General features: G+C 42.4%; 1 protein-coding gene across 1 annotated transcript in view; it reads left to right on the top strand.

The window, feature by feature from the left end:
- The first annotated feature begins 1,337 nt into the window (after positions 1–1,337).
- TMEM47 (transmembrane protein 47) overlaps positions 1,338–11,782 on the top strand; it is a 29,656-nt gene continuing 19,211 nt past the window's right edge. Inside the window, exon 1 of the mRNA XM_068533051.1 lies at positions 1,338–1,649. Coding sequence (XP_068389152.1) covers positions 1,424–1,649 — 226 coding nt within the window. The 5' untranslated portion in view covers positions 1,338–1,423. The remainder of the gene's footprint in view (positions 1,650–11,782) is intronic.

Here is an 11,782-nt window from a genome sequence, read left to right as displayed (position 1 = left end):
GAACTAAAGTCAGTTACAAATTGCAAATTCAATTTCAATGGGAGTTTATTCCTCATGTACAGGGGGAAAAAATAGAGCGTCTCCTTAAAAACAGAGACAAGGACGAACTGGGCTTAATCCTTAGCCCCAAGCACACAGTAAATATGCGTAGATTCATTACTTAAAGATATGCCACTTTTCCTATGCCAGGCCCTGGGCTAGGTCTTCGGGGCACAGGAAAAGGTTAATGCCATGGAGGGATTCAGATCCCACTTGGCATAATGTAAAGCCGAATGAATAAAGGTTTTAAACAACGTGCAAAGAACACAGCAGCGGGGAAGCAAGTAAGGTTTACATCACATTTTGTGGGAGCTCTCATTCCCATTTTAGCTCCTGCGTTCTTTCGTTTCACGCCGCCCTTCCTAGGGGGCGCAAAAGGAGGCGAGCCCAGAGAATAGAAGCCGCAGTAGGCCGGCGGCGGGGAAAGTTAGGAAATAGGGAAAACTGGCGGGAGGGGGCGGGGGGGAAGAGATCGCGTCCAAGACTGGGTCCATCCTGAGTTTGAAAAGAGAACAAAATGCCTTTTGTCACTTTTCTCCACCTTCTTCCAAATCCCCCCGGGATGAGAAATTGGCGGGGCGGGAGGGGGTGTGTTACATCGCTGAGAGAGAACCTCTCTTTGCTCCAATGGCCACAGCCCAAGAAACCTAGGAATCTACAGCTGACGCCTTCTAGAAAAGGACCCACCCCAGCTCGCTAAGAAAAGGAAATCCACGTGACGGGAGGAGGTGGGGGCGGGAAGCCAGGCGACCCCGGAGCGAGCGCGGCCAGGGGCGGGGCCGGGGGCCGGGGACCGGGCAGCTTCGAGGAATTGCCCCGCGCAGCGGTTCGGGGGCGAAGGGCTCGCATGGGGCTCTGTGCGCGCAGAACACTAGGGTAGAGGATTCGCTGCGCGCGCACAGCGCACGCGGGGCAGAGAGAGAGCGGACCCACTCCGCGCGCACCGGGCAGGGGCGGGGCGGGCGCAAGCCTCTCGCGCCGGGAGCTTGGAGCCAGGAGCCGGAGCCTGACGTCGGCCCGGGTGCTGACCGCTGCCCCTCCCCGCTCGGCACCGCCTCCCGCCGCGGGGGAGGGGCCGGGGCGGAGCGAGCGAGCGGGGCGGCGCCGGGGCGGAGCGGGCGCGGGCAGAGCGCTGCGCGGGGCCGGCGACGAAGGTCCACGGCGGGATCGGCGTCGCTGCGGCTGCCCACGACCCGGTCCCCGGCCGGCCGCCCCGCAGATCCACCTTCGTGGTGCGGCGGAAAGCGCGTGGATCCCCGAGGGAGCGAGTCCCCGCGCGCGGCGGCTCGGCTGCTTCCCTCCGTGGGAGGTCGGGCTCCCGGCTCTCCGGACCCGCCTGGCGTCCTCGTCTCCGGCGGGGCGGGCCGGCTGCGGCGCCCGGGACATGGCTTCGGCGGGCAGCGGCATGGAGGAGGTGCGCGTGTCGGTGCTGACCCCGCTGAAGCTGGTCGGGCTGGTGTGCATCTTCCTGGCACTGTGTCTGGACCTGGGGGCCGTGCTGAGCCCGGCCTGGGTCACGGCCGACCACCAGTACTACCTGTCCCTGTGGGAGTCCTGCCGGAAACCCGCCAGCTTGGACATCTGGCACTGCGAGTCCACACTCAGCAGCGGTGAGGGCCCGGCGCGCCGCGACCCCTGCCTCCCGCCCCGGACCGCCCCGCGCCCCGCTGCCTGGACAGCTACCGCCTCTACCCGCCTCCCCTTCTGCCTTGTGTGTCCCCCACCCTAGTCCGCCCCCTCCATCCTGGCCCTTCGCGGATCCTCGGGCTCCAGCCAACTCCCTGATCTCCACCCCTCACCTCTCCCCAGTCCCGGTCGCCAAACCCAGTGCAATGTCCCACGCCCTCTCTTCCCGTGGCCATTCCTCGGGCTCTGGAGTAACACGTATGCTATTTTGGGTAATTGTTATCATTTAAGGCTAGAACCATGTGGCTGGTTGAAAATGCAACGCCTTCCACACCCGCGTTAAAAAAGACACAAGCAAAAGCGCCCCAACTCCCACCAGGATGCTGTGGGTTCTCTCTGCCTTCCCCACTTCTCTCTCAAGAAGGAATTTGCCGGAGTTCACCTCTGAGTGCCTCCGTTTCTGCCTGTTCTACTCCACTTTACCTGGGTTTTCCCGTGAGTTTCGGTTTGGATTTTAGTTCCTTAAATTTTTGAGGGATGTGAAGAGTTGGGAGAGGGACAGGCTTTAATTTCCTTGCCTTTTTTGGTGACACCGTCCTTGGTTGAGAGTTGCTCTTCTTTCTTTCCCACTCCAAATGCCTCTTCAGTCCTCCAGATCTTTCTTGCTCTTCTGCATGAGGTACTCACAGATGCCTGGAAAGTTGTGGCTTATTCAGCCAGCACTGGAAACAGCAAAGGGATGGGGTGGAGGACGGAGAATAAGGTAGTCACGGAGGGCCTTTACCGTTTTACTCTCTCCTTGAGCCCGGGTTGCCTTCCCCTGCCCTCCCAATGTTACGCCCTTAACAGAAATTTGACAACTTCCGATTTCTTGCTGCAAACCCCTATTCCTCGCTGATCTTGATTCTTCAGCTGCTGGTGTCAGTGCAGAGAAAGGGGAATAAAAGGCAGAGGACCAGGCTGTGATTTTACACACTTACACGCGGACCCCTGAGAAACTCATTAAATTCCTTCGTGACAGTTTCCTGTCTTCTCTGGGACTATTTATAAAGCTTTACTGGAAACGTGTCAAGTTCCAGGCAAGTTGAAATAGGACAAAGAGCCACAAAAATCAGATTTGCTTTTGTCTTTGGTTTCTTGTTATAAGAGAAATTAGTGCACTTGGTTTAGTTTCTTCCATAAATTTGTCTGTTTACAAAAGGCTTTTTCTTTGATATTACCTCAAAATGTCCATTGAAGGATTTCGTCTTTGTTTCTTAATTTACTGTGGAGGGGACTGGTTGGCAGCGGGAGGTCAACATTTAGGTCTTTTAATTCTTTCAGAGTTGGTTGTTTACAACTAAAGATAAAATAAATTGGTAAAATGCCTTTCTTCAGTAACCAGGGGATCCAAATAAACTTTGGAGAAAATATGCTTTCTTTCCCCTCTCCAATAGAAATGGAAATTTATGTAGGAATGCCAGCTCCAGCATGTCTCCTTAGCAACGTGAATCTTTTGCCCCTTTCTCACTGTCTCCTGAAATAATAGCCCCCTGATTGCATAAAGACTTTTCAGATAGGTAGGAGAAACAAGCTTCAACTCCCATTTTCTTTTCAGGCCCGTATCCTTTTCTCTGGGCCAGGAATGTGGGGAATGGGGAGAAGCCAGCTCGAGTTTGTGGCGCGTCTGCAGTGTTTGCTAATCTTCCCTTCATTGCCTCCATACCCATTTATCTCTGCTATTTTCCTCTCTAAGCAAGGAAATAGGGAGACAAAAGCTTAATGCAAATATAGTTGTAATAGGACCCTGCAAGGTAAAAATCGGAGGCTGGTACAGCTTCTGATTTTTTCCTCTAAACCCGTTATTCAACCCTCTTGCTGAAACTCATACTGCAGCATTTATTTCTTGTTGCGTTCCTGAAAATTATATAGTTTTCATCCTAGAAAAAGTATACTTCAGAAGCAAATTGGGCTGGTGGAAATGGTTTTGTTGGAGGCTATCTGGAACAAGTTCTTGACTTTCTTTATGTAGTAGCAGTTCGTTTTTCCTCCCCAAGGTGGTGGTGGACGGGGAGGATGCAGGAGGAAAGGAAACAAAATCTGGAAAATCGCTCATCTCCCCACTTTACAAAGTCTATTTTCTTACAGTGTTCGGTGCACTTGAAGCTTCTGTGCACCAGTATTCTGAAACAAGGGGGAAGCTTGAAGTGAAACGAGCAATGTTTTCCTTGCCCGTTCCAAAGGGCAGGCAGCTTTTCTCAGTCTGTTTGCTGTGTTGAATAGCAGAAAGCAGGGAGGGAAATGTCTTCTCTGAAGATTTTAAGAGATCCACTTCTTTGTCTCTCGAAATGAATTACTTCAGGAGGAACCACCAAGGACAGTTTTACTGAAGGCCCTTTACCAGCATCTTCAGGGCTTAATTAAAAACCTTTGTCTTAATTAGAATTGAAACTGCCGTGAAGAGGCAAGCTTGTAAATACAGAAGGGAAATTTCAGGAATGTTTCTACCGATGACGATATGTCCTACTTAGGCCCAGTTCCTACGGAAACTTTCCCCTCAGCCATTATTTTTAAAGCCGCATTTTAATTTTGGTACCAAATGTGCATCGTTTGCCGCTTATAACCTGTTTTATGGTTTTAAGCAAAAGCAGAACCATTCCTTTTGTGTCCTGGTGTATTGCAGGTTGCGTCAGCACTTCTAGTACGAACCAGTAATCCGGGTGTCAGTCAACCGTAATGCTTTTCTCCGGTGTCCCAATTCAGTGTATGGGGGACTATCCAGGCATTCATCTTTAAGCTGTAAATTTCCCAAAAAGACAAATGAGAAAATGGCTAATAGACTGTCATTCGCGGTGGAAACCGGAAAAAAATAAATAAATAAAGTATGCTTGTTAGGAAGTTTAGAATAGGTAGTACTCACATGGCTGCTGGCCACAGAATTTCTAAGGATGATTTTGGCAGCCTTTTAATACGTCTTAAATATTATTTTTAAATGATAGTAATGTTTTAGACTTTTGCTTAGTCGCATTTAGTTTTGATAACTTTTTTCCTAGAATATAATTATAGGGTTTCACAGCCATAGCAATTATAAGAGAATCCTTAGTACAAATAGGATTACTCAAGTGTATACAGAAAGCTGACACCCTAAACTTGACTCAAACGTACTGTATAACCTCTAGGGTAATTTTATGCTTCTTCTTTAAAATTTATAAATATGTAGCTATTTCACATAAATCAGATTGCTTTTTTGACGTCTGTGTTATTTACTGACTAAGCAAAATGTAAGGGTGTGCAGATGGCCAAATGAACACAATTTACTGAGAGTAATTTTGGAATATAACAAGTGGCATTTATCCATCTTTCCATCCACAAAATACTTGATTAAATAGTTGGTTGCTTTTTCAAGGAATATTAACATTCGCGCACTGTCCTAAAAATAGCTGCATTTGTAATGAGTCACTGGCAGTTTTGAAATGGCAGTGCGCTGTAGGCTAATAACAGGTGAATATTATTATTTTCAGTTGACAAGGGGTTCTTTTAAGAGTGCTTTGTATGTAGCTCATTTTTTAAAAACTGTGATATAAAAATCCACTTTAAAAGGCATTATAAGAAAACCTGTCTTGGGTGGTAGTTTAAGATAAACAGAACTGCCTAAACACCTGCAAATCTTAGAAAATCTGAGATACAGGGATTCTGAGTTCAGATGTGTATCATCTGTGCATATTTTGAATCCATATCTTAATTGGGAAACGTAATTTCATTGGAAAACTTTGCAATGTGATTTACTCCAGGGAAAGTTCAGCTTGTTGCTTGAAATTAGTTGATATTGATGCATGTTTACAAATAGCTCAGCAAGCCTGGAGGTCACAACAGTTATACTCTATTCTGGCTTCCTAAAAAAGAACAGAAGTAGAACAAATGGAATTTTATTTAACCTATACAGCGTAGACTGGTAGAAAATTATTCAAAGAGCAGCACTTAGCACCAAAACTTTCTTGATTAATAATCCAGAGAAAACCCAGTATAACATTTCAAGATCTTGATGATGATTTCCTTTTAAGGTCTCCTAAGACTCTGAAGTTCCCCAGATTGACTTTTACAAAGGACATTTTAATTTGTGGGCAGATATAATTCCTCTTTTGTTCACATTTGTAGAATGATTGTAATCTCCAGGGAGCCATTTAGATCAATCTTTGTCAGCTAAGGGATTTGATGAGTATGTGAGAAGCCTGGCCTTTCATAAAACCTTTCAAAACAAAACCAAAACAAACAAAAGCATATCTCAAGCAATAGATTTTGCCCGCTGTCAGGAATAAATTTGAAGAATCACTTTCAGTTTTCTGTTTAATACTAAGCCCACTTAGTGAGACCGCAAAGTACTACTGGATATATTAGTGAAAAGGATTGTAGGTGCTCCAAAATAAGTCCCTGGATTATATTACCTAAATATCACAGTAAACTTCTTTATGAACTCTGATAAATTATAACATAATCTTCTAGGAGGGCAGAGTAGTGTTGTGAAGAATATATGAGGCTTTGGATTCAAACTGCCCTGAACTTGACCACTTACCAATCATATGACCTCATACAGTTACTGTCGTCAGATGATTTGTCATGAAGATTAAATATGCAAACATACCTGCTCATTAGGGTTGCGTTTCTTCCTTATATATTCAGAGAAGCAAACCCAAAATGATAATTTTTTTCAATAATTGAGGGCTTTTTCCTCCTTAAGTGGTAAACTTTTTTTTGCATTGAATGAAGTATGTTGTTAGTCTCAAATTTAAATTTTGATATGTACTTCCCTGCATTTAACAGTGCTCTTGGTAAATCATGATCACAAAATTATTGTCTAATAGCTACCTTTTATTCAGTACTATTCCGGGCCAGACATCTCTATTATTCCCAGTGTTGAATAAACTTGCAGTTTAGCTAATGTTATCTCCATATATTATTGAGGAGACCAGGTATTTTTGTAAGTTTACCAAGTTCTCAATCAGTGGTGGGGACAGGTTTTCTCCAAGAGTGTTCCAGTTATTAATGCTGGAAAACAAACCACCCCCAAAGTTAGTGGTGTCAAATGACAGTTATTTTATTATGCTCATGACTTTTGTGGGTCAGGAATTCAGATAGGGCATAATGAGGATGGCTTGTCTCTGCTCCAGGATGTCTGGAGCTGGAGCTGAGGGTGATTTGAATGGCTGGAAACTAGAACATCTGGAACTGCAGGATCCTCTTCCAAATGGTTTCACGGGGTTAGACTTATTGTTGGGAATGGCTGGGAGGCTGGACTCAGCTGGGACTGGCCTTTCTCGCATGGTGGTCTCAGCGTAGTTGGACTTCTTACAGGATGAGTAGTTTTGCTGAGAGCAAGGGTTCAAAGAGAATCAGTCTCTGTCTGAACCAGCCTGGGAAATCACAGAGGAGCCATATGTATAGTCCAGATTCCAGGGGAGGAGAACTGGGCTTTGCTTCTTGATGGAGCAGTGGCAAGGTCACATTGTAGAAGAGCATGTAGGATAGGAAATGCTCTTGGGCCACATTTGCAAGTATAGTCTGACACTGGAGTCTAGCCAGAAATCTGCATTCTTTCTTTATTGCCTCTGAAGAACCAAGACAACTACATAGCTTCTTTCTTTAAGAACTTTGAATCAATTGTATAAATAACATTTGGCTGGGGCAAAAACTGCCCTCAACCAACACATGGCTTTAATGATTAGTTGCTTGTATGGGGCTACTCTAGATTTGGAATCAAATGAGCTCAAAAACTTAACCTGTCTACAAATAGAGAACGTTTTTCTCTCTATATATTCAACCTTAGGTCATTTTTGGTTTATAGTCTCAAATGATCAAGGATCAAACTGATTAAGAATCTGAACTCTTAATTTGCTACTTCATGTTTCATGATAAAATTTTAGCCTTTCTTAGAAGGTTTTGTATGAGTCTGACGACATGGTTTGTACATGAACACTAAAATGTAACAATTCCATACCGGAGCCAAGTTTTGTAGTGCTAGAAAGGTATGAGAGTTGCAGGGATGTTTTTTGTTTGCTTGTATTTTCATTATTTTAATAACATGATTCTTCTCTTGATAATTGCCCATATGGTGAATCACAGAATCACAGCACATTTGGAGTAGAAAAGATTTTAAAAAATAATCCTGCCCGATTAAATTTATTGCATGGACAAGAAAAATAAGGCAAGACAGAATATTAAAGACTCAATAGAGAGATTGTACTTAGCCATAGTATTTTTGCAGGGCGGGTTTTCAGAATTTCCAGTAATATTGCAGATAACTATCTCTTGGTATTTGAAGGATTGTTGAATACTATCATGTATGGAACTTTGGATGAAGAAGTTAAGGACTACATGTGAAACAGCTGTCTACTTTTTAGAAGATTATTTATCATCCAAGATTTGATTTCCCATAGAATTTAAAGAGTCTTCAAATAGACTCATTTATGATGATAAGTCCATTAAGTTTTAGATGTTTATTATCATCAAATTTTACATTGTTACCGTGGCTAGTCCTTAAAAATCAACAAAAACTTCTTTTTCTTTAAGTTTCTCTATGATAGGGTTCTTTAAAACAACTGCTTGATTTTAAGTTGAAAAACACTTCCAAAAGTCTGTGGAAGCCAGCCATGTAAGTTTCTTAAATTGATTATATGCATATAAATTTCACTGGATCAACTTATGACTGCATTCTGGCTTTATTTTTTTAAAAAAGATCCATTTATTTATCAAGAGACTGATTTTTCCTATCAACTTATTCCTGCATTCTGGGGGACTTCCCTGGTGACACAGTGGTTAAGAATCCGCCTGCCAATGCAGGGGACACAGGTTCAAGCCCTGGTCCGGGAAGATCCCACATGCCACGGAGCAACTAAGCCCGTGCACCACAACTGCTGAGCCTGCGTGCCACAACTACTGAAGCCCATGCGCCCTAGAGCCCGCATGCCACAACTACTGAGCCCATGTGCTGCAACTACTGAAGCCTGCGCGCCTAGAGCCCGTGCTCCACAACAAGAGAAGCCACCACAATGAGAAGCCCGCACACTGCAATGAAGAGTAGCCCCCACTCGCCGCAACTAGAGAAAGCCCACAAGCAGCAATGGATTCCCAACACAGCCAAAAAATAAATAAAGATTAAAACAAAAACAAAAAAAAACTTATTATTGCATTCTGGCTTTATTTATTTTTTTTAAAGATACACTTATTTATCATGAGACAGATTTTTCCTTAAGCAGAATTTCATCCTCACATGTCAAAGGCATGGACAGTTAAATCTTACCAGTCTTTTCAAAGTATTGGATCATCTCCCTTGAAAATTAGACAAGGACACCTTCCTTACCCTTTTTTGCTCCTATATTTGTTTGGGATTTTGAGACATTAGTAGACCATCAATTTTCTGTTCTATTGTAGTCTTGCCTTTGGCACCAAAGACTCCCATTAATAAAACAAAACAAAACAAAACAAACAATAACCCCTACAAAAATGAAGCATCCATGGTTTCCAGAAAACCAGGAAAAAAATATCTAGATCATTTTTATCTCTACCAGCTTATTAACTGTTGTGAGATTTAAAATGATAGTTTTAATGAGCCATGTTTCAAGATAAAGTCACAAATATTGATTGATTTTACAAAATATATGCGTATTAGGCAAAAAGATGTTAAAAAAATAGAAGTTGGGACTCCGATTCACATATTCTCTATGCATGAAAAGGCACCCCCTCAAAAGGACTCAAATTTCCATCAGAAGGAGTTTTATTTCTGTCATGTTTTATGGTCCTGAAACCAAATGTTCATCATAATGCATAGTGCTTTGTGAAGGCAACCTGGAGTCTTTTCCTAGCACTAGTAGGTGACTTAAAGAGAGATAGAAATGTCCCGGGAGGGTCTTTTCTATCTTCTCCTGTGTATCCAAGTAGTTAACTTCATTGAAACATATTCATTGATTTCCTAGCAGGGAGTAAGCATTGTCCTGGTACAAAGTCAGCTAGTCATTCTGGTGGTGAGAGCAAGGTGATGAAGGAAAGTTTCTTTTAAACAAATTAATGAAATAATACAAATGTACGAAGTACTATAAAAGAGGAAATAAATATAAATTCACCTTCTGCAGGTGGGTAGAAGAAGGGCTCTCATCTAAAGAAGCTTGCTAACAGGGAACTGGTGGGGGCACTAGCTTGCCAAATTTATCCCTCCATATTTACTGGGGGGTGTTTTAATTCTGATCGTGGGTGACTGGCTGGCTGTCTTCCATCTGCTCTTTGATTATTATTAGCTACGCTAAACCCATCACAAAAGCTTTTTAGTTGCTTAGAGGCAGGTCACCCACTCCTAGTCTTGGCATGGGTTTTCTTCTTCTCGTTTTTCCAAATAACCAAGATTTCCAAATTGTAACCTTCTTAGGTTTTTTCCAAAGAGTGGAGAAGGAACAATGTTTGATGTAACAAACATCACAAATCTATATATGTACTATGATTAGGAATTACTATTGAGAAATACCAGTACCCATTACATAATACTAGTTACCATCAAATGCTAACGAAATCTTTCTAATAGAATACTTGGTAAGAAACAGCAGCCATTAGCAGCGATGGTGTCTTTCTTTTTTGTCTAAATACTGAAACATACTTTAATAGTAGGGCTTTGGCTAAGCAGTGTATACAATGGTTTTATTTGGGAAAAAAACCACTATGTTATGGTGTTTAGATGATAAATTACATGTCCACCAAATTTTCTGTGATAGAATTCTGTGAAGCAGCTAAAGTGCCCCTTTATTTGTAAAGAAAAAAGTATGTGTATTCTTCAAACATCAACACAAAACAACTCAAAAGTCTTGAACAAAATTGTCATGGCTTGAAAATTAATAACCTGTTCGGCACTCTTGGACCACCAGAATTTTCCAAAATTTTGGTAAAATTGACCTGCACTTTGGTCATTAAAATTGTTGCATTATGTATTTGGATGGTTACCTGAGGTCATTTATGTGCTTAAAATCGGGTTGGCGCTGTATTTCTGACACATTTTTTATCCATAAATGGTCCTAAAGAGTGAGACTTAAATCATATTGTTGCCAGCTTAACATGGGTTTTAAAGTAGGTGCTTCTCTGACATTCCACTTGACTTTGTGCAGCTCGGTGCACACAGTGTCTATACTATTTGTCATTTTATGAAAGACGTAGTTGTTTGCCATAAATATTTGTTTGCATGTGAATGTTAGTTTTGATATTAGTTGTTTGAAAAAAGAGATGGTCATTTTAATTATTGAAGTTAGAATCCGGATTCTTCTTTTGGCTGCCTTTGTTTGTGTCTGTATCCCATGGAACAGTGGAAAATTAACGCAATGCTGATGGATTTAGGTCAGGATGCAACTTAGCCAAGAAAACAAAGTTTAAACTCACTCAGAAATGGTTCCGATTTTCCATTTCATCTGCCACATGCAGAGTAACTTTAAGGAGAACTTGTGGATGGCTTGTGAGATAGCGTCAAGATGACAGAAAAGATTACTCTTCTAGGTTGAGTAGTGAATGATTTTGATTGCAGTTATGGATATCATTTTGGTTAATATTCTTCTGGAGAATTCAAAGGTAAAAATATAAGTGCCTGTCTGGCACATTTCAGTGTGATTATAAAAGTTATTAAAAGCAATATTTTACTTTCTGATGAGAATTATAGGAATAGTGAGAATCGTGCATTAAAATATTAGAATACACTCGGGGAAGTACCACCCACTCCTGCTGTGGGAGTTGAATTTATAAGGTTAAAAATGTGTTTCTTCATTGCTTTTTAATTATATCTAATTTCCTAGAAGAAGTGACAATTGTGTGCTCAAGGATTTACATACAGTAGAACTAATCTCAGCGTATAAACAATACCTACAGAGGTAAATAAATTAGCCAGTGTCTGATGAGTTAAAGGTTTTGAAATGAGACGGGTGGAGGAAAGCTTTAGGCACTGGTGTGGTACACTGAGCTTGGCTCAAAAGTGTGGAAAATGTATCATCATTTAGATTTTGCTTTTCCTGAAAATCGGAAGTAAATTTTGACCGTGAATTCCCCAAGGGAATGTGAATTCTCCAATTTGGCAGTTATAATGTGGCCCATAGAATTTTCATAATGCAGTAGCAATTTC

Source organism: Eschrichtius robustus, chromosome X (assembly GCF_028021215.1).
Source record: "Eschrichtius robustus isolate mEscRob2 chromosome X, mEscRob2.pri, whole genome shotgun sequence".
NCBI lineage: Eukaryota > Metazoa > Chordata > Mammalia > Artiodactyla > Eschrichtiidae > Eschrichtius > Eschrichtius robustus.
Note: the sequence above shows the minus strand (reverse complement) of the source record. Positions and strands in the feature narration are given on the sequence as shown.